At 44.7% G+C, this 26,392-nt stretch overlaps 1 protein-coding gene across 4 annotated transcripts in view; it reads right to left on the bottom strand.

The window, feature by feature from the left end:
* Positions 1 to 26,392, bottom strand: part of LOC140199157 (RCC1 and BTB domain-containing protein 1-like) — a 77,066-nt gene that overhangs the window by 33,411 nt on the left and 17,263 nt on the right. For 3 of the 4 annotated variants that reach the window (XM_072260764.1, XM_072260763.1, XM_072260765.1), the window contains exons 3-4: positions 13,921 to 14,071; positions 11,362 to 11,528 (exon numbers count right to left, since the gene is read on the bottom strand). The exons of the other annotated variant lie outside the window; for it this stretch is intronic. In XM_072260764.1, coding sequence (XP_072116865.1) covers positions 11,362 to 11,528; positions 13,921 to 14,071 — 318 coding nt within the window. The remainder of the gene's footprint in view (positions 1 to 11,361; positions 11,529 to 13,920; positions 14,072 to 26,392) is intronic. 4 annotated transcript variants of the gene reach the window in all.

The raw sequence follows: 26,392 nt of genomic DNA, 5'->3' as shown, positions 1-26,392 counted from the left end.
CGCTTTAAGTGCCCAGTCAATTTGGAGAGGTTGAGAAGAACCTCTTCAGCAGCAAAATCCAGGTCCACAGTGACTCGTTGGTTGGTGTGTTCTAGGCCCAGAGTAATTCACCACAGTGAGGCCCAGGCCCCAAAGTGAGGTACAATCCACTCTTTGGACAATCTAAACGCGGCCCGTATAGACTGGAAGGGCAGGGTGTTGAGAGTTGGCCGAGGTTGGGTCGCTCTGGGCACCGAGTTGATTTTGAGTGGTTGAGAACAGCTTCTTCAGCAGCAACATCTAGGCCTGGAGCGATTCGCCGTGGCAGGGCCCAGGTCCTACTGAGAGATACAATCCACTGGTCACACAACTTAAATGTCCGCCCAGATAGACTGGGGGCTCCTCTCTCCACGACACTAAGTCTGTGAGATTGCTCCTGGCTGCTGCACTTCATGTCTGCAAATGGTGTGGTGATTTGCCCCGCTAATATGATGAACTGAATACTGAGGCTTTGGGCCTATTCCGGCTGCTCTGGGGATATGGATCTAAGGACTCAATTTAGTTTGGAATGCTGTTGGTGTTGCTTGCTTCTATTTGCATGATTTGAGTCTTTTTCTTCTTTCTCTGTCCACACTGGAGGAAGGTCTTTATTTTTTAATGTTATTTCGGGTTTTTTGCTTTGTGGCTGCCTGTAAGCAAACAATCTCAGAGTTGTATAACTTGTAAATTATTTGATAATATGTGTACTTTGAATACTTATAATTTCCCCTTTTGAGAGGAGATCAACACCAACTTCGACAATAAATCCAGACAGTTGGTGGCCCTTGTTGTAGCAGACACCCCACCTCTCCCGGAAGTTCCCGGAGTCTCTTGTCTCTTGCATATTGATAGTGGCTCCCTGATGCTCGCAAATTATATACAATATCCCGGAAATCGATTTTTTTGAGAGCAAGCGAAAGAGCGTGAGAGAAAGCGCGCACGAGAGGGAGCGAGAGAGCGAGAGAGAGAGAGAGAGATCGCGCCCATGGCAGAGTGTTCCAAAAAAAGAAAATATAAAACGTACGTCACCCCAGACTACACTAAAGTGTACCCCTGCCTAATAGGGGTCAAAAATAATGACAGCGCTGCTCACTGCACTGTTTGCAACAGTGACTTTTCTATTGCCCTTGGTGGGTTAAGACTGTAAAAGACATGTTGAGGTAAATTTAACAGGTATCATTCGTTCATTAGCATAGCTAACATTATTTAAACTAGCTGGCTAGCTGCTAAGGAGCTACTCTATTGCAGTCATCCCATCTCTCCCGGAAGTTCCGGGAGTCTCCCGCAAATTGATGGCGCTACCTCCCTGAAATGAGTTTTTGCAGGGTGGGATGTCTGCTGTAGAGGAGAGAGTTGTGAGGGCTAGTAACTACTAAATAGGGATATAGATTGTGCTAACCTGGTAACAGGGAATCACAGACAAAACATATAACTAGAGACATGGAATGCAGCAGAGATGATGTCCATGTTTCAGGAATTTTACTAATTATGTTGCACCATGCATCCATTGTTGTAATAAAAAATTGGATTTACTGTAGACCTGTGGCCAATAATTTTACTCTGTAATCAGGACCTAGTCCGTTACTTAATTAAGTCTTCCTATAGCCACCATTCTGTTAACAAAACGTAGTTTTACTGGTAATCTCATCAACTGAGAACGTAAAAGCTCTACCAAATTCATGCTTAGGGAGATCAGCTTTCACTGGTCTCCTGGTATGCACCAGTTTTTAATAAATTGCCTGTTATTTTGAACACCAACTCTGTGTGAACACCAACTCTGTGTGATCTTTCAGTTTCCTCCAACATCCCTCATCCCTGAAATTATTTTAGCATACCTCTTCTGCACTTCTTTAATATTTTTACAATTCTCCCAAGAGCAGCACCAGAACTGAATACCGTAATTGTGGCCAAACCATTTAAGTGCTCTTACCCTTCCTTACAATCTTGGGAGGATGGAATACTATTATATCTACTGCTGCATAAATCAGAAGTGTGTCAGCTGGTGAGTAAACTTTGGAACAAAATGATGGATTTGGGTTACAAATCACTGTCACACTCTGTTCAGTTTTAATCTGCATTAAACAGATAGCCACCCCGAATTAGCTAGATTTCCAGCAGACATTGCCTCCAATCACACAGAACTCCAAGTCTATCTGAAAAGTCATTTATTGTCTTCCTCTGTCTTCACAATAGTAGTATCCTTTTTATCCTGTGAATTTTGCTTCTTTAGGTCTTCAGAAGTATGCTGACCACCCATAATACTGTATCCATTTATATGGCAAATCATTCTGACCCAGAATATGCTGCCTGCAAAAAGCGTGGACCCAGATACCATGGGGAATTGAACAGACTCTCCTCTACTTTCTCAGAAGTTTGTGAAGATTTGGAATGTCATCTAAAACTCTGACAAACTTCTATAGATGTACAATGGGGAGTATATTGACAGGTTTCATCATGGTCTGGTATGGAAACACCAGTGCCCTTGAATGGAAAAGCCAACAAAAATCAGTGGATACAACCCAGTCCATTGTGGGGAAAGGCTTTCCCACCACTCAGCACATCTACAAGGAGAACTATCGCAGGAAACCTGCATCCATCATTGAGGAGGCCCCCACCATTCAGCTCATGCTCTCTTCTCGCTGCTGCCATCAGGAAGGTGGTACAGGAGCCTCAGGACTCGCCACACCTGGTTCAGGAACAGTTACTACCTCTCAACCATCAGGCTCTTGAACCAGTGGGGGTAACTTCACTCATTATTTGTCCCATCACTGAACTATTCCCACAACTTGTGGACTCATTTTCGGGACTCTTAGAAATATAGAAAACCTACAGCACAATACAGGCCTTGCAGTCCACAATGCTGTACTGAACATGTACTTACTTTAGAACTTACCTAGGGTTACCCATAGCCCTCTATTTTTCTAAGCTCCATGTACCTATCCAGGAATCTCTTAAAAGACCCTATTATATCTGCCTTCACCGCAGTCGTCGGCAGCCCTTTCCATGCACTCACCACTCTCTGCGTAAAAAAACTTGCCCCTGACATCTCCTCTGTACCTACTTCCAAGCACCTTAAAACTGTGCCCTCTCGTGTTAGCCATTTCAGCCCTGGGAAAAAGCCTCTGACTATCCACACAAACAATGCCTCTCATCATCTTATACACCTCTATCAGGTCACCTCTCATCCTCCATCGCTCCAAGGAGAAAAGGCCAAGTTCCCTCAACCTATTCTCATAAGGCGTGCTCCCCAAACCAAGCAACATCCTTGTAAATCTCCGCTGCGCTCTTTCTATAGTTTCCATATCCTTCCAATAGTGAGGTGACCAGAAATGAGCACAGTACTCCAAGTGGGGTCTGACCAGGGTCCTACACAGCCATAACATTACCTCTCAGCTCTTCAACTCAATCTCACGGTCGATGAAGGACAATGCACCATATGCCTTCTTAATCACACAGTCAACCTGCGCAGTAGCTTTGAGTGTCCTATGGATTCGGAACCCAAGATCCCTCTGATCCTCCACACTGGCAAGAGTCTTACAATTAATAATATATTCTGCCATCATATTTGACCTACCAAAATGAACCACCTCATACTTATCTGGCTTGAACTCCATCTGCCACTTCTCAGCCCAGTTTTGCATCCTATCAATGTCCGCTGTAACCTCTGACAGCCCTCCACACTATCCACAACACCTCCAACCTTTGTGTCATCAGCAAATTTACTAACCCATCTCTCCACTTCCACATCCAGGTCATTTATGAAAATCACAAACAGAAAGGGTCCCAGAACAGATCCCTGAGGCACACCACTGCTCACCGACCTCCGTCAGAATATGACCCGTCTACAACCACTCTTTACCTTCTGTGGGCAAGCCAATTCCAGATCCACAATGCAAGGCCCCTTGGATCCCATGCCTCCTTACTTTCTCAATAAGCCTTGCATGGGGTACTTTATCAAATGCCTTGCTGAAATCCATATACACTACATCTACTGCACTACCTTCATCAATCTGTTTAGTCACATCCTCAAAAAGTTCAATCAGGCTCGTAAGGCACGACCTGCCTTTGACAAAGCCATGCTGACCAATCCTAATCATATTATACCTCTCCAAATGTTCATAAATCCTGCCTCTCAGGATCTCTTCCATCAACTTACCAACCACTGAAGTAAGACTCACTGGTCTATAATTTCCTGGGTTATCTCTACTCCTTTTCTTGAATAAGGGAACAACATTTGCAACCCTCCAATCCTCCAGAATCCCTCCCGTCCCCACTGTTGATGCAAAGATCATCGCCAGAGGCTCAGCAATCTCCTCCTTCAACTCCCACAGTAGCCTGGGTATATCTCATCCGGTCCCGGTGACTTATCCAACTTGATGCTTTCCAAAAGCTCCAGCACATCCTCTTTCCTCATGTCTACATGCTCAAGCTTTTCAGTCCGCTGCACATCATCTCGACAATCGCTAAGGTCCTTTTAAAACCATATAGCAATTACAGCACGGAAACAGGCCATCTCAGCTCTTCTAGTCCGTGCCAAACTCTTACTCTCACCTAGTCACACCGACCTGCACTCAGCCCATAACCCTCCATTCCTTTCCTGTCCATATATCTATCCAATTTAACTTTAAATGACAACATTGAATCTGCCTCAACCACTTCTGTTGGAAGCTCATTCCACACAGCTACCACTCTCTGGGTAAAGAAGTTCCCCCTCATGTTACCCATAAATTTTTGCCCTTTAACTCTCAACTCATGTCCTCTTGTTTGAATCTCCTCCACTCTCAATGGAAAAAGCCTATCCACGTCAACTCTATCTATCCCCCTCATAATTTTAAGTACCTCTATTAAGTCCCCCCTCAACCTTCTATGCTCCAAAGAATACAGACCTAACTTGTTCAACCTGTCTCTGTAACTTAGGAGATGAAACCCAGGCAACATTTTAGTAAATCTTCTCTGTACTCTCTCAATTTTATTGACATCTTTCCTATAATTCGACAACCAGAACTGTACACAATACTCCAAATTTGGCCTCACCAATGGCTTATACAATTTCAACATTACATTCCAACTCCTATATTCAATGCTCTGATTTATAAAGGCCAGCATACCAAAAGCTTTCTTCACCACCCTATCCACATGAGATTCAACCTTCAGGGAACTATGCACCATTATTCCTAGGTCCCTCTATTCTACTGCATTCTTCAATGCCCTACCATTTACCATGTATGTCCTATTTTGATTAGTCCTACCAAAATGTAGCACCTCACATTTATCAGCATTAAACTCCATCTGCCATCTTTCAGCCCACTCTTCTAACTGGCCCACATCTCTCTGCAAGCTTTGAAAACCTACTTCATTATCCACAGCTCCACCTATCTTGGTATCATCTGCATACTTACTAATCCAATTTACCACCCCATCACCCAGATCATTAATGTATATGACAAACAACATTGGACTCAGTACAGATCCCTGAGGTACACCACTAGACACCATCCTCCAATCTGACACACAGTCATCCACCACTACTCTCTGGCGTCTCCTATCCAGCCACTGCTGAATCCATCTTACTATTTTGATATTAATGCCTAACGAATGAACCTTCCTAACTAACCTTCTGTGTGGAACCTTGTCAAAGCCTTACTGAAGTCCAGATAGACAACATCCACCGCTTTACCCTCATCAACTTTCCTAGTAACCTCATCAAAAAATTCAGTAAGATTTGTCAAACGTGACCTTCCACGTAGAAATCCATGTTGACTGTTCCTAATCAGACCCTGTCTATCCAGATAATTATATATACCATCTCTAAGTATACTTTCCATCAATTTACCCACCACTGACGTCAAACTCACAGGCCGATAATTGCTAGGTTTACTCTTAGAACCCTTTTTAAACAATGGAACAACATGAGTAATACGCCAATCCTCCGGCACCATCCCCATTTCTAATGGCATTTGAAAAATTTCTGTCAGAGCCCCTGCTATTTCCACACTAACTTCCCTCAAGGTCCAAGGGAATATCCTGTCAGGACCCGGAGACTTATCCACTTTTATATTCCTTAAAAGCTCCAGTAATTCTTCTTCTTTAATCATCATATTTTCCATTACTACCCTTCTTGTTTCCTTTACCTTACACAATTCAATATCCTTCTCCTTAGTGAACACCGAAGAAAAGAAATTATTCAAAATCTCCATCTCTTTTGGCCCCGTACATAGCCGTCCACTCTGATTCTCTAAGGGACCAATTTTATCCCTTACTACCCTTTTGCTATTAATACAACTGTAGAAACCCTTTGGATTTATTTTCACCTTTTTTGTCAAAACAGCTTCTTATCTTCTTTCAGCTTTTCTAATTTCTTTCTTAAGATTTTTATTACATTCTTTATGTTCCTTGAGCACCTCATTTTACTCCAAGCTGCCTATATTTATTGTAGATCCCTCTCTTTTTCCGAACCAACTTTCCAATATCCCTTGAAAACCATGGATCTCTCAAACTTTTAACCTTTCCTTTCAACCTAACAGGAACATAAAGATCCTGTACCCTCAAAATTTCACCATTAAATGACCTCCATTTCTCTATTACATCCTTCCCATAAAACAAACTGTCCCAATCCACTCCTTCTAAATCTTTTCGCATGTCCTCAAAGTTAGCCTTCCTCCGATCAAAAATCTCAACCCTGGGTCCAGTCCTGTCCTTCTCCATAATTATATTGAAACTAATGGTATCGTGATCACTGGACCCGAAGTGCTCCCCAACACATACCTCTGTCACCTGCCCTATCTCATTCCCTAACAGGAGATCCAACACTGCCCCTTTTCTAGTTGGTACTTCTAGGTATTGCTGCAAAAAACTATCTTGCACACATTTTACAAACTCCAAACCATCCAGCCCTTTTACAGAATAGGCTTCCCAGTCAATGTGTGGAAAATTAAAATCTCCCACAATCACAACCTTCTGCTTACTACAAATATCTGCTATCTCCTTACAAATTTGCTCCTCCAATTCTCATTCCCCATTAGGTGGTCTATAATACACCCCTATAAGCATCACTACACCTTTCCCATTCCTCAATTCCACCCAAATAGCCTCCCTAGACGAGTCTACTAATCTATCCTGCCAGAGCACCACTGTTATATTTTCTCTGACAAGCAAAGCAACACCTCCCCCTCTTGCCCCTCCAATTCTATCACACCCGAAGCAACAAAATCTAGGAATATTTAGTTGCCAATCACACCCCTCCTGCAACCATGTCTCACTAATAGCTACAACATCATATTTCCAGGTATCAATCCATGCACTAAGCTCATCCACCTTTCTTACAATGCTCCTAGCATTAAAATAGGTGCGTTTAGGAAACTCTCCATCTCTTCCTCTCTGTTTATCCTTAATGGAGCAAACAACTTTGTTATCTTTTTCTTCCTTCTCCCCTACATCTTCGGTCTGAGTGCTCCCGATCTCTGTCCCCTGCCTATCCTCCCTCACACACTGTCTACTAGCTTTCTCTATTTGTGAACTAACCTCCTCTCGCCTAGTCTCTTCAATTTGATTCCCAGCCCCAAACCATTCTAGTTTAAATTCTCCTCAGTAGCCTTCGCAAATCTCCCCGCCAGGATATTGGTCCCCCGAGGATTCAAGTGCAACCCGTCCTTTTTGTACAGGTCACACCTGCGCCAAAAGAGGTCCCAATGATCCAAAAACTTGAATCCCTGCCCCTTGCTCCAATCCCTCAGCCACGCATTTATCCTCCACCTCACTGCATTCCTACTCTCACTGTCGTGTGCCACAGGTAGTAATCCCGAGATTACTACCTTTGCGGTCCTTCTTCTCAACTCCCTTCCTAACTCACAATATTCTCCTTCTAGGACCTCTTCCCTTTTCCTACCTATGTCATTGGTACCTATATGTACCACGACCTCTGGCTCCTCTCCCTCCCACTTCAGGATATCTTGGACGCGATCAGAAACATCCCGGACCCTGGCACCAGGGAGGCAAAGTACCATCCAGGTCTCCTGGCTGCATCCACAGAATCGCCTATCTGACTCCCTAACTATCGAGTCCCCTATTACTACTGCCCTCCTCTTCTTTTCCCTACCCTTCCGAGCTACAGGGCCGGACTCTGTGCTGGAGGCACGGCCACTGTTGCTTCCCCCAGGTAAGCTGTCCCCCCCCCCCCCCCCCCCAACAGTACTCAAACAGGAGTACTTATTGTCAAGGAGCACAGCCACCGGGGTACTCTCTATTACCTGACTCTTCTCCTAACCATGACCCACTTGTCTGCCTCCCGTGGCCCCGGTGTGACCACCTGCCTGTAACTCCTCTCTATCAACTCCTCACTCTTCCTGACCAGACGAAGGTCATCGAGCTACAGCTCCAGTTCTCTAACACAGTCCCTTAGGAGCTGCATCTCGGCGCACCTGGCGCAGATGTGGACATCCAGGAGGCTGGGAGACTCCAGGACCTCCCACCTCTGACACCGAGAACAACAAGCTGCCCTCACACTCATAGTTCCCCCTTTCGTCAAATAACAGGAAAAAATGAAAACCAAACCTTCTTCACTTCACCCGTTTCTGCCTAAGCCCATTGAGCCAAAGCCCTTAAGCCTTCACTCTGCTGCCGGCTCACTCCACAGCCCGCAAACGCCGCCGCCCACTGTATAAGGCTGTGCTTCTTTTAAATCTTCCGCGCTTCACTGCCTGACGTCACACGCCTGCGCAGTCCCGCCTCTTTGAACTCCGATGAAGAAAAAACGAAAAATTCAAAATGGCTTCCACCGCACTCCCGCTCCGATTCTCAGACTTCCTTCTCCAAATTAAACCTGAATCAGGATTTCTGACCTTTTAAATCTTCCGCACTTCATTGCCCGACGTCACACACCTGTGCAGTTTCGCCTCTCTGAACTCCAATGAAAAAAAACTGAAAAATTCAAGATCGCTTCTGCTCCACTCCCACTCCGATTCTTAGACTTCCTTCTCCGAATTAAACCTGAATCAGGATTTCTGACCTGTTAAATCTTCCGCGCTTCACTGCCTGACATCACACACCTGCGCAGTTTCGCCTCTCTGAACTCCAATGAGAAAACAACCGAAAAATTCAAGATGGCTTCTGCTCCACTCCCACTCCGATTCTCAGACTTCCTTCTCTGTAGTGAATACTGAAGCAAGGTATTCATTAAGTACCTCTGCTATCTCCTCCGGTTCCATACACATTTTTCCACTGTCACACTTGATTGGTCCTATTCTCTCACGTCTTATCCTCTTGCTCTTCACATACTTGTAAAATGCTTTGAGGTTTTTTCCCTTAATCCTGCACGCCAGGGCCTTCTCGTGTCCCCTTCTGGTTCTCCTAATTTCATTCTTAAACTCCTTCCTGCTAGTCTTATGATTTTCTAGATCTCTCTCATAACCTAGCTTTCTGAACCTTTCGTAAGCTTTTCTTTTCTTCTTGACTAGATTTTCAACAGCCTTTATACACCGCGGTTCCTGTACCTTACTATCCATTCTATCTCATTGGAACGTACCTATGCAGAACTCCATGCCAATATCCCCTGAAAATTTGCCACATTTCTGCCGTACATTTTCCTGAGAACATCTGTTCCCAATTTATGCTTCCAAGTTCCTGCCTGATAGCCTCTTATTTCCCCATACTCCAAATAAATGCTTTTCTAACTTGTCAGTTCCTATCCCTCTCCAATGCTATGGTAAAGGAGATAGAATTGTGATCACAATCTTCAAAATGCTCTCCCACTGAAAGACCTGACACCTGACCAGGTTCATTTCCCAATACCAGATTAAGTACAGCCTCTTCTCTTGTAGGCTTACCTACATATTGTGTCAAGAAACCTTCCTGAATACACCTAACAAACTCCACCCCATCTAAACGCCTTGCTCTAGGGTGATGCCAATCAATATTGGGGAAATTAAAATCTCCCATCACGACAACCTTGTTATCATTGCACCGTTCCAGAATCTGTCTCCCTATCTGCTCCTCGATGTCCCTGTTACTATTGGGTGGTCTACAAAAAACACCCAGTAGAGTTATTGACCTCTTCCTGCTTCTAACTTCCACCCACAGAGACTCAGTGGGCAATCTCTCCATGACGCCCTCCTTTTCTACAGCCCTGACACTATCTCCGATCAGCAATGCCACGCCTCTTACTTCTTTTGTCTCTCTCCCTGTCCTTTCTGAAACATCTAAAGCCTGGCACTCTAAGTAGCCATTCCTGCCCCTGAGCCATCCAAGTCTCTGAAATGGCCACAACATCATAGCTCCAAGTACTTATAAACGCTTTAAGCTCATCCACTTTGTTCATGACACTCTTTGCATTAAAATAGACACATCTCAAACCATCAGTCTGAGCACATTCCTTCTCTATCACCTGCCTATCCTCCCTCTCACACTCTCAACAAGTTTTCTCGATTGGTGAGCCAACCGTCCCTTCCTCCATCTCTTCAGTTCAGTTCCCATCCCCCAGCAATTCTAGTTTAAACTCTCACCATTAGCCTTAGCAAAGCTCCCTGCCAGGATATTGGTCCCCCTCGGATACAAGTGCAACCCGTCCTTTTTGTGCAGGTCTCCAGTTCCCTAACGCGGTCCCTAAGGAGTTGCAGTTTGACACACCTGGCGCAGATGTGGCTGTCCGGGAGGCTGGCAGTCTCCTGGACATCCCACATCTGACACCCAGTACAGAACGCCGGTCCTGCAGACATACTTCCTATTCCTATTCTACACAAATAACTTGCCTCGACCCGTTATCGCTGAAACCCTATTGAGCCAAAGGCCTCCTACTCTGACTCTCTCCACTCCATTGACCGCTCTATAAAGCTGTCTTCTTTTTAAATTCTTCCGGCTAACTTGCTGAAGTCCATGCGCCTGCACAGTTGTGCCTCGATCAAACCCTTCTCATGTTCTTAATATTTATTGCTTATTTAATTTTTGTTTTTTTTCCTTCTTTAGTGTTTTTTGTATTTGCGCATTGGTCATTGTCTGTCCTATTGACTGTATTGTGTCTCTTGTATACCCACAAGAAAATGACACACAGGGTTGTATATGGTGAAATATATGTACTTTGATAATAAATTTACTTTACTTTTATATTTAAAAAAGACAGTCCTTTCAATGAACAAATACTAGCACAACAAAGTGAATGACCTCCGAGTTGCATTTGAGTTTTTGAGAAGTGTTGATAAGGAAATCAGATTAAAGCTCACCGCTTTTCATTTCAACCTCAATGGTTGGTTTTTATGATGCTTAAGTGTTTCACCATGTAGATAAAGTTATACTGTATTATGAAACAAACAAGAAACAATGTTGTCACACCACAACATGAAAATCGCCTCTCACCTCTCCATCTGTTGTCAGAACCATAGAATGAATGGAGCCACAAGCCACCTTCACTACTTTCTTATTAGAGAACATGCTGGAAACAAGGAAAGGCAATGAGGCCGGACCACTCGTTCCATTTCCCAGCTGGTAACTGTTGTTGAGGCCCCAGGAATAGGTCTCTCCATCTGCAAAGGGTACCAGGATTTATGACAAAGTAACTAATTTGTTCCAAAAACTATTCATAGATAAAATCTACAAGATCTTCCACCTGAATGAAAATTCAGATCTTTCATATTCCAAATAATCAGTAGCTAAGTCAGTTTTTCAGAATCAGGTTTAATATCACCAGTATTTGTTGTGAAATTTGTAGTCTTTGCGGCAGCAGTACAGTGCAATAGATAATAATAGAAGAAATATGAATTATATTCAGTAAGTATATATATTAGTTAAATTAAATAAGTAGTGCAAAAATAGGAATAAAAAAGTAATGAGGTACTGCTCACGAGTTGAATGTCCATTCAGAAATCAGATGACGGGGAAAACACTGTTCCTGAATCGAGTATGAGCCTTCAGGCTTTTTGTACCTCGTCCTGATGAGAACAAGGCATAAACTGGATTGTTCTTAATGCTGTCCTGGATACTATGGCGGCTAGTGTCCATGATGAGGCTGACTAAGCTTACAACTCTCTGCAGCTTATTTTGATCCTGTGCAGTCGCCATCACCCCTTCCCCCACCCATACCGCACAGTGATGCAGCCAGTTAGAATGCTTTCCACAGCATATCTGTGACCTACCAAAGCTCCTTACACTCCTGATGAAATATAGTTGCTGTCGTCCCTTCTTTGAAGCTGTATCAATATGTTGGGTCCTCAGAGACGTTAACACCCAGGAACTTGAAATTGTTCACTCTTTCTACTTCTTTTATGAGGACTGGTGAGTGTTCCCTCATCTTACCCTTTCTGAGGTCCACAATCAGTTCTTTGGTCTTACTGACACTGAGTGCAAGGTTGTTACTGCGATACTAATATATCTCGCTCCTGTACGCCCTCTCATCACCATCTGAAATTCTGCCAGCAATAGTTGTAAGGTCAGCAAATTTAAAGAAGGCATTTGGGCTGTGCCTAGCCACACAGTCATGGGTGTAGAGATAGACAAACTGTGGGCTAAGCACACGCCCATGAGGTGCGCCCGTGTTGACTGTCAGCGAAATGGACATGACTATCCAATTAGATAGTCGAGGATCTAGTTGCCGAGGGAGGTTCTGGAGATTTTCGATCAGAACTGCAAAAGTGATTATGCTTTTGGAGAGAGGGATCTTTTGTCAGGTTGAGCCCAAGAGTACAATCCTGAGCTAAAACTGAGATTGCTCATCAGGTCAGGTCAGGTCAGGTCAGGTCAGGTGTGTGTGTGTGTGTGAGAGAGAGGGGGGGAGGGGGGAGAGGGGAGGGAGAGAGAGAGAGAGGGAGGGAGAGGGGGGGGAGAGGGGGGGGAGAGAGGGGGGGGGAGAGAGGGGGGGGGAGAGAGAGGGGGGGAGAGAGGGAGAGGGGGGGAGAGAGGGGGGGAGGGGGGAGAGGGGGGGGAGAGGGGGGGAGAAGGGGGGGAGAGGGGAGAGTGGGGGAGAGGGGGAGAGAGGGGGGGAGAGAGGGGGGAGAGAGGGGGGGAGAGAGGGGGGGAGAGAGGGGGGGAGAGAGGGGGGGAGAGAGGGGGGGAGAGAGGGGGGGAGAGAGGGGGGGAGAGAGGGGGGGAGAGAGGGGGGGAGAGAGGGGGGGAGAGAGGGGGGGAGAGAGTCTTCCATTCTGATAGACCATTTCAATCAAGATCTCGGAGCTGACACAATTTGCATGATCAGCAGTGCCTCTTCACATCAGTTGAACTGGAAATTAAACAATTGTCTTAAATGTTCTCGGGTTCACGAATATTATTGAGAAAAACCATTGTCCTTACCCAGTCCTTCTCATATATGACTCTCAGACCAACAGCAACTTTGTTGATACTAAACTGCTCTCTGAAATGCTGCTGCAAGCTCTTCCATTGTATGAAAGTACTGTTTTTCTTTGAATCACTACAGTTTGGGTAAACACGACACCCTCACGGATGTCCCAGCTGAATTGATTGATATCCAAGCTATCACCTAAAAGTATTCGTTCCCTGGACCACTGGTATATTACGACTACAGAAGCAGCATCTCTAAGTACCCAAGCTGGGGTCCAGGGACCCCTTGGTTAATGAGAGAGGTCCGTGGCATAGAAGAGGTTGGGAAACCTTGCTCTGTAGCAACTTACCAAGGATTCTTTTAATACCTCCGAAACCTAGTATTTCTACGAGCTAAAATGACAAATAACAGGACAATGAGATTAGCATTGTACACAAGCTTCCCATCTGGACTGGGAAAAGCACTGCTGTTTCATTATCGTTACTGGATTCAAATTCTGGAACTCTGCATTCACCAACATTGTGGAAGTACCCACCTAATAGCTGACAACCACTTTCTGAAGCATAGCTATGGACAAACAATAAACTCTGGTTCTACCAAAGATGTTGTCATCAAAACAAAGAAGAGATACAATTTAAGTTTACCTTCAGTAGCAAGTAAAATATGTGGTCCACTTCCATAACTGAGAGATATTATTTCCTTCCCACACAGAGAATCTATTTTCTTTGGTATTGCTATACTTTGACCATCTCCAACTCCTAAGCAGCTACTGCAATTCACTCCAAGAGTAAATACCTGGAAGAGACAGTTTATGTACAGTTATTGTAAGTATACACCACTTGTGTTACAGAACACTTTCACCTTGTCTAAGCAGTCTGGCTAAACACCTCTTTCTCCAGTAGAAGCAAATCTTCCACATTAACATATCAATCAAAAATAGTGACGAGAAAACCCAGATGTGGTCAGCAGTATATGGATATATTAAAAACAAATATGTAAAAAATTCATTAGAAAAAAGATCTAGGAAAATTATAGCTGAATTCTTAAATGTGAGAAGAGAAAAAAAGTAAGTCCAATTTACTGCAGACTGATCAGTTTGATAAGAGTATTAGAAAAGATTACGAATTATTAGTTGAAGAGTTAATAATAATTCCAAAGGGGAATTTCACATTTGATCAATCATATTGAAATCTTTGAAAAGTTAACTGTTAAGATAATGAAATATGCACAGTATATTTAGAATGTGTGGGCACGTGGCCAAGTGGTTAAGGCATTGGACTAGCAACCTGAAGGTTGTGAGTTCGAACCCCAGCCGAGGGAATGGGTTGTATCCTGAGCAAGGCACTTAATCACACATTGCTCTGCAACAACACTGGTGCCAAGCTGTATGGGTCCTAATGCCCTTCCCTTGGACAACATTGGTGTTGTGGAGAAGGGAGACCTGCAGCATGGGCAACTGCTGGTCTTCCATACAACCTTGCCCAGGCCTGTGCCCAGGAGAGTGAAGACTTTCAGGCGCAGATCCATGGTCTCGCAAGACTAACGGATGCCTTTATTATATTTAGAAACTAAAAAAATCTTGAAGATGCTGTATAGTACTCAAAATCTTGCATTTTATCCTATTTCAGATGATGCATGCTTTGGTCGGGAGCTTGTGTGTGTTTCGGGTAGAACTGCAGTCAGAACATATGGCGTACGGGAATGTCATCAAACAGATAGGAACATGAATACCTTTACTCCGAGGATTTGAGATGGAAAAGGCTTAGAAGGTTTCAAAAGAAAAATAGTAGGCTGGATGAGTGGGTGTATTTTAGAATTCAGGAAATTATGATTAGAAATTGACAATTAAAGAAAAGATGGGATATAAGAGACTAGACTGTAAGGACTTTGATAGGTAGCACAGAGAAGACTAGTAGGGGAAAATGGGTGTATGTCACAGCCTGAGATTAGAAAAGTTATAATGGGGGGCAAGGACAAATTCTGATGACTTAGTGATGTAAATTCCACAGTTTTAAACTGTGGTTATAGAAATAACAAATATTCTGGATACTACCTTCCAAAATTCAACACGTTCAGAAATGATTTCTGCAGATTGGAGGATAGCAAACATAACCACACTATTTAATAATGCATGGTGAAAGTAAACTGGCAGTTACCAAAGTAGTATCAATAGTTGGTAAAATGAAGCAACCTATAATTAAAAAAATTAACAAACTTAGAAAATAGCACGATTAAGCAGAGCAACATAGAATGACTAAAAAGGAAATCAAGTTCTACAGTTTCTGATAGAGTAGATGAGGGAAATCAGCAGATGAATCTAGATTTATAAAAGGGTTTTGATCATGTATCACAAAGAAGATTACTGAATAAGGTTAGAGCATGTGAATTTGGAGATATGGACTAATGTGGATATTCAGCTGGTTAACAGTTGAAAAATAGTTGGATAACAGGTCCTTCTAGAATTGGGAGACTGTGACTAGTGGGTACTTCAGGAATCAGTGCTGAGACTCCAATTATACTCAATCTATGTAGCTAATTCATTGCTGCTAAATTTCTTGATTACATGCAGATAAGTGGGAATGTGAGTAGCGATGAAGAGGCTTCGAGGGGTTATGGAAAAGCTAATTTACTGGGCAACAACAATGGGGAAAAGCCAGAGGGTATTTTTAAAATGGTGAGAGAATGGAAAATATTGACATTCGAAGGAATTTAGGCATCCTTGTACATGAAAGTTAATATGCTGGTGTAGCAACAATTAGAAAGACAGATGAAATGTTGGCAATTATTGCAAGAGGATTTGAGTACAGTTCCTCCCTCAGTTATGAACACCCAGCTTATGGATACCTATACAGTACATACAAACGAGCACTCATAAATATTACTAAATTTAAAAAGTCCAACGTTGTTTCCTATAAACAGTAGAACTAGTCTCCTCTCTGATGCCACTTTTAGTAATTGATCTTCCTTTAGCGGTCTAAATTTTACAAAATGGGATTGCATTGAGCTTTTGCCACTTTTTAGGGATTATTATTAATTATGGGACATCATGTATTAATTCAAACAAGTAGTCTTCACAATAAAACTTATTTACATGCAACTCCCCATAGTAATCAGACACTTTTGTTTCTTCAGAACACAAACTTCCAGTTTCACAGTGGGAGGCCACTTAAGAGACTTGCTTCGGAAGCTGACAAAGTCATTACTCATATTGATACACGTACAGGTTTCCCCCGCCATCCGAAGGTACAGCGTTCCTACGAAACGGTTCGTAAGCCGGAATGTCGTAAAGCGAAGAAGCAATTACCATTAACTTATATGGGAAAAATTTGTGAGTGCTCGCAGGCCCAAAAATAACATACCAAATCATGCCAAATAACACATAAAACCTAAAACAACAGTAACATATAGTAAAAGCAGGAATGATATGATGAATACACAGCCTATATAAAGTAGAAATACTTCTCCACAACCATTGCCGCACTGTCCTCCATAGCAAAAATCTCATGCAAGCGCTCTCGGCAGAAACACGGCGCAAGCGCTCTCCAGTAATCTTTAAGCTATGAAGCTGCCAAATCATACCAAATAACACGTAAAAATACACAGCCGACATAAAGTAGAAATAATGTACGTACAGTGTAGTATCACTTATGGGAATCGGGAAGACATCGAGCACACTAATGATGGTGTGTTAGGCTGAGTCGTTGGAGGTTGCAGTGGCCCCCACCCTCTGGGCAGCGAGTCGATGCTGATCTGCGAAGCATGCAGGGGTACAGCGGTAGCTGGGACGCACCCAGCACATCTTTAAGAAAAAAGCCGAAACAAACAAGCTAATTAATTAGGTGCCACCCGGCACGTAATTAATTAGCTTGTTTATTTTGGCTTTTTTCTTAAGGATGTGCTGGGTGCATTCCAGCCAACGCTGCATTCTTCGCGGATCAGTATCTGTCCGCGGCCCAGAAGTTGGGGTGGTGGGACACTGGGGTGTCATCTCGTCGTCTGTTTCCATCAGGGCAAGCATCTATCTCTGCCTGCCTTGATGTTGAAAGTCCAGGTTCGTCGTCTGCTGTGACTGATGTGGAAGGCTTGCTTGACTGCTGAGTGTCGTGCATTTTTAGATCACACAGTTCTTTGTAAGGGCTCAAACCATCCTGCAAATTTGCCCTAAACCAATGTACCCTTTCAAAATTAAAGTCGTACTTTATCATTGCAGCGAAAATCTCACGCAGTTGCTTCACGTTCAGTTCCTGGACAACTTCACTTTTGGTCCGTTCGCTACTGCATTCGGTTTCGATTGTTATCCTTTCCTCTTCCAATTGCATCAGTTCTTCATCTATCAGTTCTTGGTCATGAGATGCCAAATCATCTTCGTCAACTTCCACAAGCCAAACTCACTTTGTCCTTACTTCGTTCACCGTGATCAAAACGCTTAATTATGTCTAGTTTTACGCTAAGTGTAACACCCTTACGAGCTCTTTCAGGCTTTTCCGATACCTTAGAACTCATCTTGCTAACGGCTGCTCACAGGCATGTATCTAAGCAATGCCGGCGAGAATACAGTTCCGAATCCAGGGGAGGAGTGGCTTATCAGGGCGTGCGCTGATTATTTTCACGTGCTGCCTTTTTTCGTAACAGTGAAAACACCTTTTCTGTTAGCGAAAACAGGTAACTAACGTAGGTCTTTCATAACAGTGAGGTTTTGAAAAGCGGGGGACACCTGTACAGTGATACTCTAAAAAGCACCCAGAGTAAACCTACACAGTCATGGGGAGAACATGCAAACTCCTTACAGACAGAGGCAGGAATTGAACCCGGGTCACTGGTACTGTAAAGCGTTGTGCTAACCACTAGGCTACCATGCTGCTGAGGGGGTGCAAAGGCAAAACTTTGATAGGTCAGCTATAATCTTGGCCAATAGTGCAGCAGATTCAAAAGGGCTGAATGGCCAAGAGCGGCTCCTGCTTCTTATAAACAAAAAATGTAAATAAATTTTAGCACTTAGGATTCAAGGTTTAATTTTTTTCAACAGTTGCGTGCTCTTCTGATTTACACCTCAACTAAATCCATGCTTTGTTTCTTCACACTGCCATCCTGCATCATTCAGCCTCATAATCACACAAATGCCTCCTTTTCATCTTTCCTTTCCCTGCTGCTTAGAACCAATCACTTCTCTAACTTCTCCAGGTTCTGATGAATTGTCTGAAACGTGGCTTCTCTCTAGCCTAGCCTGCAACATTAATTATTTCACAAAATGCTACTTGATACTCTTCTAGCATTTTCTCCTTCTCAAGAGGATGCAAGTGGTATCAACATCACGTGATCATAAACATCAGCAAGACACGATGAGGTGAATGGTCTGTTTCTGAGTTGCATGTCCTTTGGAAAAACTGATCGGAAAGATCATGATTAGCCTGGAATAAAGGCATAAACAGAGTGGAAGACACAAAGGCAAATGAGATATGCAATTCAAACTGAACTGAATAATTTAAAGAAACATTGGGCTAAATCTTCCACTAAATATCTGCCAGTTCCATATGGCACTGACCTGTGTAACCATGAGGAAGTTTAGGAGTCTCTTGGCAACACATCCAAATGCTGTTGACCCACAAAGCTTACCGACACTGAAAGGACTACCACACTCTGACTCTGCACCCCTCATTAAATCCAACTGTGGAGCTTCAACTCCAGAGGTTTTCCAGCATATGTGCATAGAGATTATTATTAATTATGGGACACCTTCAGGTATTAATTCAAACAAGTAGTCACCAAACAGGTACTGCATCTGCAACAGTTAGAACTGCAGGCCTAAGTGGAGAGGAATTCTGCAAGGGAGAGGAGTATTACAAGTTCTCCCCAGATTTTTTTTTAAACTTCTTCGAGTGCAAAAAGGATGAGACTGCGCAGGCGCGTGACGTCAACAGGACAGCGAGGAGAGTTTAAAAAGGCAGGTTGCTACCAATGGCTGTCTTTTGGATCGGGACTACAGTGCATTGTGGGAGCTGAATTCTGAAGGAAGGCAGTTTTTTTTAGAAAAAGCTTCTTCGAGTGCAAAAAGGATGAGACTGCGCAGGCGTGTGACGTCAACAGGACAGCGCAGAGAGTTTAAAAAGGAGACAACCCTATACAGCAGGCAGCTGTTGGAGCAGGCAGCGGAGTGAGTGGGAGCAGAGTGTAGGGCTTTGGCTTCAACGGGCTTCGGCGGTAAACAGTGTGACGCCAAACAAAGCTATCGGGTGAGTGATGCTAATGAGAGAAATAAGAGAGACAATGGAGAAACGTTCAGAATGCTAATAAGAGAGGAGAGAAGGATTGACGGAGAAGAAACACAATCCAGAATATTGACGGACCGGTTGTTTTGAACCTGAACTGTTTGAAGTTTGATGGACAGGCGATACCCCAACAGGGGATAAAAAGAGCAGGTTCGCTAAGGCACGCAACACACCACGAGATCACGAGATAATGAGACCCTGGAAAGAGCGGTGTGCCCCACAAGCTGGTGGGAGTTTGGAGGTCCGGTTCGCGGGACTGACCATAGGCTCACAGGGTGTAAAGGTACGATTGGTAGGAACCTGGTGTGTGTGTCCGCCCTTGCCTGGGTGCCGGGTTCACCACAGAAGAACGGTCGTATCCAGAACGGAGGGGTCACAGTCAGTGACCACAGCAGGATAGAAGACATAAAAGGGTCTGCCCGAAAACCAACTGCGAAGACATCAAAGGTCTGCCTGAATCAAATTGCATCCCCCTCCCTCTCTCTCTCTCCAACGGCACAACAGTGATTACTGCAAACTGTACTAAGCTGAACTGAACTCTGCGTCACTTAAGACTGATCATTTTTACCCTAGACTGCGATAGAGCTTGGTTGATCCTTATTACCCTAGTTCTGTGTAAATGTGTGTATTATGATTGCTAACCTGTCTGCATTTATATCCTTACGATTAGAGTACTGTGTTACTTATTTCTTTAATAAAACTTTATTAGTTCCTAGTAATCCAGACTCCAACGAGTGGTCCATTTCTGCTGGTTTGGCAACCCAGTTACGGGGTACGTAACATAAGTGGGGATCTCGTCCGCAATTTTGAATGCCAAATTTGGGACTGGGTAAATTGATTGGATTAAAATTCCCGAAAGAAAGAATGGGCAAACAGCAGAAATGGAGATTGAGGAATTTCTAAAGGCGCCAACCTTGGAGGCATTAGAGGATACCAGGAAATCAGAATTGGCAACTGTTGCCAAATGGTTGAATCTTTTTAAGGGGAAGTCGACAATGAGGAGAGCGGAGATGCACAGAGCTATCATTGAGCATTATGTATCTAAAGGTGTGTTTCCCCAAGGGGAGCTGGAGGTGGTATCTACGGGCAAACCGGGTGGAGAGGCAGTGCAGCTGCAGATAGAAAAATTGAGACTAGAGCACGAGTTCTGAATAAAGCAGCTGGACCAAGAAGAGAGAACGAGAAGAGAGAGAGAAACAGAGGGAAAGGGAATTTGAGCTGGAGAAGTTAAAGATGATGGCAGCGCAGGGGCTCATGCTGAACCAAGGTGGAGGGTTCAGGGTGACCCAGGAGGTTAGGCTGGATCCCCCATTTGAGGAGGCCGATGTTGATCGGTACTTTCTACATTTCGAAAAAGTCACTGCAAGTCAGGACTGGCTGAGGGATAAGTCGGCTGTTTTGCTTCAGAGTGTACTTAAGGGGAAGGCTCAGCAAGCTTACTTGGCATTTTCCACAGAAGATGCCCAGAAGTATGATGTGGTGAAAGAGGCTATACTCAGGATTTATGAGTTGGTCCCGGAGGCATATCGGCAGAGGTTCCGGAATGTGAGCAAGCAGTGGGGCCGCACACATTTAGAGTTTGCCCGTGAGATACAGATGTATTGTGAGTGTTGCTGTGCCACGAAAGGGGTCAATGGGGATTATGACAGACTGCTACAGCTAATACTGATTGAGCAATTTAAAGGTTGTGTCCCTGAAGGTATGAGGCCCTATCTAGATGAGAAAGGGGCAGAAACTTTAGCCGCAACTGCTAAGTTAGCGGATGAGTACGTGTTAACACACAAAGCAAGGTTTACCCCGAGTAAAAGTTACCAGAAGGGTAGTCGAGAGGGCGGAGAGAGTCCGCCAGAAAAGCCAGAAAGTAAGCCGGGGACTAGTGAGAAGGATAAGGAAGACAGGAAGCAGTTTGGTAGGAAGTCTGCTGGGGTCGTATGCTATAATTGTGGGAAAGCCGGTCACTTTGCATCCAGGTGCTCTGCCCCAAAGAAGGAGACGGGAAAAGGAAAAACGATGACTCCCGACTGGCTGTATTGAGCTGGCAAACAAACCGCTAGGGGAGAAGAGGTCTGATAAAGTTCAGGAAGGACGTGAAAAGTTTATTTTGGCTGGATTGGTGTCAGTGAAGGAGGGGTCAAACCCAGTTCCAGTACGGATCTGGAGAGACACTGGGGCTTGTCAGTCATTGATCTTAAGGAGCGTGTTAGACTTTAGTTCAGAGTCCGAGACTGGGGAGGTCAATATGATAAAAGGCATTGGGAAAGGGACTGAAGCAATACCTTTGCACCAGATATACCTAAAAAGTGACTTGGTCTCCGGACCGGTCACGATACGGGTGAGGCCCGAACTACCGATGGAAGACGTGGAGGTCTTACTCAGTAATGACCTTGCAGGCGGAGATGTATGCTCAGTAGTAAAACTGACAAGCCAGCCTGCCAGCATTGAGGCCCTGCCCATGGACTCACAGGTTTATCCCGTTTGCGCAGTGACTCGGCGCATGTCCAGAAAGGCTGCCGAAGTGAATATAGATTTAGCTGAGACGTTTTTACCAGCCTTGTACCAGGAGGGGTTAGAAAGTGAGAAGAAGGAGCATAGTAAAACGGAAGGAAGTGAGGGAGTTGAGGTAGACTTATCATTAGCAAGGAAGGACTTTATACAGGCACAGGAACGAGATGAGCTGATGGTTTTGACGGAGACAGCTCTCTCCGAAGCAGAATTAAAAAGGGAGCCAGTGGGCCATTATGTGAAGGAGGGAGTACTATGAGGAAATGGAGACCAAGTACCGTGCCCGCAGATGAGGAATGGGGGGTGGTGCACCAAGTGGTAGTGCCGAAAATTTATGGGGATGAGATTTTGAATCTGGCCCACAAGATACCCTTTGGTGGACATTTTGGGGTGAGGAAGACAGTCGATAGAATTATGAAAGAGTTTTACTGGCCGAGCATGAGGGAGGATATTATTGAGTGTTGTAGACGTGAACCGACACAGTTAGAGCCTATTAATATGTTAACAGCTTACCACGATAAGAAAGCAGACCTAGTCAGTGTTATCACGAAAATTAATGAGGCTGGGGTGCCACCTGATAAGGGGAAAACCCACCTTGAAAAGATAAATATGGTGCCAACCAGATTGGAGAACTCTATTGTTTCGGCCAACTTTGCTGATAAGGTCTCTCACTTAGCCCCCGAACAGAGCGAGTCGCTAATAAAGCTAATTAACCAGAACGCAGACGTATGTCCGGATGTCCCGAAGCGATGCAAAGGGACAGTACATGATGTTGTTGTCACATTGTTGTTGTCAGCCTAGTAAGCAAAACCCCTGTAGGATGATTAATTCAGTGACAAAAGGGCTAAAGAACGCAGAAGCGTATATTGACGATTTAGTGGTCTGGAGTGACACGTGGGAGGAGCACATTGCCGCGGTAGAGGAACTGTTTAAACGGCTGTCTGAAGCCAGCCTGACAGTGAACCTCGCAGAAAGTGAATTCGGCCACGGGAAGGTCACTTATCTGGGATTTGTGGTAGGACAGGGGCAGCTGGCACCGATGCAGGCTAAGGTGCGGGCTATCTCTGAAGTCCCCGCCCCGACAGACAAGAGAGCCCTGAGAAGGTTCTTGAGGATGGTGGGGTACTATCGGAAGTCTTGCAAAAACTTTGCAGATATTACCCTCCCTCTTACTGAGCTTTTGCCAAAGAATGCGAAGTTTGTGTGGGACGACCTTTCTCAACAGGCCTTCGAGAGTCTGAAGGCGATTCTGTGTCACCATCCTGTGCTGAATGCACCTGACTTTTCAAAACCCTTCTCCCTAGCAACAGATGCTAGCGACAAAGCAGCCAGGGCGGTGCTGTTACAGACAGACAAAGAGGAGGTTGACCACCCAGAGGCTTATTTTTCTAAGAAATTTAATATCCATCAGAGAAATTATTCCACTGTGGAGAAGAAATTACTGGCCATCATACTAGCATTACAATATTTTGAGGTTTATATTTGTCCGGCATGGAAACCACTGATAATTTACACTGATCACAACCCATTAAGTGTTTTTGGCCACTATGAAGGATAAAAACAAAAGGTTACTAAGTTGGAGCCTGGTCTTACAGGAATTCGATATTAAAATAAAACATATAAAAGGAATGGACAATGTGATTGCTGACTGTCTGTCAAGGTGTTGAAACTTAAAGTTCTCTGTATTAGCCGAATAGCTGACGACCCTGTATATTAGTGTGTATCTAATAATGTGCATTCATGCCCATGATTTTTACCCCAGTAAAAATCCTTTGAAGGGTAGGGGTGTGACGCCAAACAAAGCTATCGCGCGAATGATGCTAATGAGAGAGATAAGAGAGACAATGGAGAAATGTTCAAAATGCTAATAAGAGAGGAGAGAGGGATTAACGGAAAAGAAATACAATCCAGAATATTGACAGACCGGTTGCTTTGAACCTGAACTGTTTGAAGTTTGATGGACAGGCGATACCCCAACAGGGGGATAAAAAGAGCAGGTTCGCTAAGGCACGCGACACACCACGAGATAACGAGACCCTGGAAAGAGCGGTGTGCCCCCACAAGTCGGTGGGAGTTTGGAGGTCCGGTTCGCGGGAACCAACCATAGGCTCACAGGGTGTAAAGGTACGATTGGTGGGAACCTGGTGTGTGTGTCCACCCTTGCCTGGGTGCCGGGTTCACCACAGAAGAACGATCATATCCGGAATGGAGGGGTCACAGTCGGTGACCACAGCGGGATAGAAGACATAAAAGGGTCCACCCGAAAACCAACTGTGAAGACATCAAAGGTCTGCCTGAATCAAATGGCATCCCTCTCCCTCTCTCTCTCCAACGGCACAACAGTGATTACTGCGAACTATACTAAGCCGAACTGAACTCTGCGTCACTTAAGACTGATCATTTTACCCCTAGACTGCGATAGAGCTTGGTTGATCCCTATTACCCTAGCTCTGTGTACATGTGTGTATTATGATTGCTAACCTGTTTGCATTTATATCCTTACGATTAGAGTACTGTGTTGCTTATTTCTTTAATAAAACTTTATTAGTTCCTAATAATCCAGACTCCAACGAGTGGTCTATTTCTGCTGGTTTGGCAACCCAGTTACGGGGTACGTAACAACGGGAAGAGGCGAGAACAAAGCACCAACTCTTTTCTTCTCTCCCCCACCCCCCCCCACCTTTCGCGAATCGGCCCGGACAGACAGGAGCAGCAAGGCTCTCACAGCTAACAGTACGAGCTAACGGTTTAAAAAGTTTGTCTGTTTAGCGAGGTAAGTGGGTGAGTAGACTTATTTTTCCTGTTTCATTCCTGTAGAATTAGACAGCATGCCTGTAAGGTTAGTGCTTTGTTCAGGGTGTCAGATGTGGGAATCCTGGGAGATCTCCAGCCTCCCTGATGGCCACATCTGCGCCTGGTGCACCGAGATGCAGCTCCTCAGAGACCGTGTTAGGGATCTGGAGCTGCAGCTTGATGACCTACTGCTTATCAGGGAAAGTGAAGAGGTGATAGACAGGAGCTGCAGGGAGGTAGACATCCCTAGGCTACAGGAGTCAGAAAACTGGGTCACTGTCAAGAGAGGGAAAGGAAATTCCCGGATAGTGGAGAGCACACCTGTGGCTGTCCCCCTCAGCAACAAAAATTTTGTTCTGGATGCTGTTGAGGGGGATGACCTGACAGGGGACGCCCACGGTGACCGGGTCTCTGGCACTGAGCCTGGCGCTGTTCCGCAGGAGAGAAGGAGGGAGAAGAAAAATGCGGTAGTCATAGGGGATTCCATAGTCAGGGGAACGGACAGGAGATTCTGTGAGCCTGATTGAGATACCCGCATGGTGTGTTGCCTCCCAGGTGCCAGAGTGCAGGATGTCTCGGATCGGGTCCTGAATATTCTAAAGGGGGAGGGTGAGCAGCCAGTTGTCGTGGTACATGTTGGTACCAATGACATAGATAGGACAAAGGAGGAGGCCCTGAAGAGAGATTTCCAGGAGTTAGGAAGGAAGCTGAGAAGCAGGACCTCCAGGGTAGTAATCTCGGGATTGCTACCCGTGCCACGTGCTAGCGAGGGCAAGAATAGTAGGATCAGGCAGGCGAATGCGCGGCTGAGAGACTGGTGCAGGGGGCAGGGCTTCAGATTCTTGGATAATTGGGATCTCTTCTGGGGGAAGTATGATCTGTTCAAAAAGGACAGGTTACACCGGAACCCGAAGGGGACAAATATCCTGGCGGGAAAGTTTAATAGAGCTGTTAGGGAGGGTTTAAGCTAATTTGGCAGGGGGATAGGAACCGGAATGACAGAGCAGAGGAAGGGGAAAACAGAAAGAAATCTAAGATAGTGAGCAGTAAAGATGTCAGAAAAGACAGGCAGGTGATGGGGCAAATTTGTAGCCATCGGGATGAGTTGCAGTGCAATAAAGTTGCAGTGAAATCTAAGTGAAAAGTACCAAATACTAGTCTTAAAGTGTTATACTTAAATGCACGCAGCATAAGGAATAAGGTGGATGATCATGTCGTACAGCTACAGATTGGCAGGTATGATATTGTGGCCATCACTGAGACCTGGCTAAAGGATGCATGTCTCTGGGAGCTGAACGTCCAAGGGTACACAGTGTATCAGAAGGATAGGAAGGTAGGCAGAGGGGGAGGCATGGCTTTATTGGTAAGAAATGATATTAAATCATTAGAAAGAGGTGATATAGGATCGGAAGGTGCAGAATCTTTATGGGTTGAGCTAAGAAATTGCAGCGGTAAAAGGACCCTGATGGCAGTTATTTATAGGCCTCCAAACAGCTGCAGGGATGTGGACTAGAAATTACAACAGGAAATAGAAAAAGCTTGTCAGAAGGGCAGT

This window comes from Mobula birostris, chromosome 6 (genome assembly GCF_030028105.1).
Source record: "Mobula birostris isolate sMobBir1 chromosome 6, sMobBir1.hap1, whole genome shotgun sequence".
Taxonomy (NCBI): Eukaryota; Metazoa; Chordata; class Chondrichthyes; order Myliobatiformes; family Myliobatidae; genus Mobula; species Mobula birostris.
Note: the sequence above shows the minus strand (reverse complement) of the source record. Positions and strands in the feature narration are given on the sequence as shown.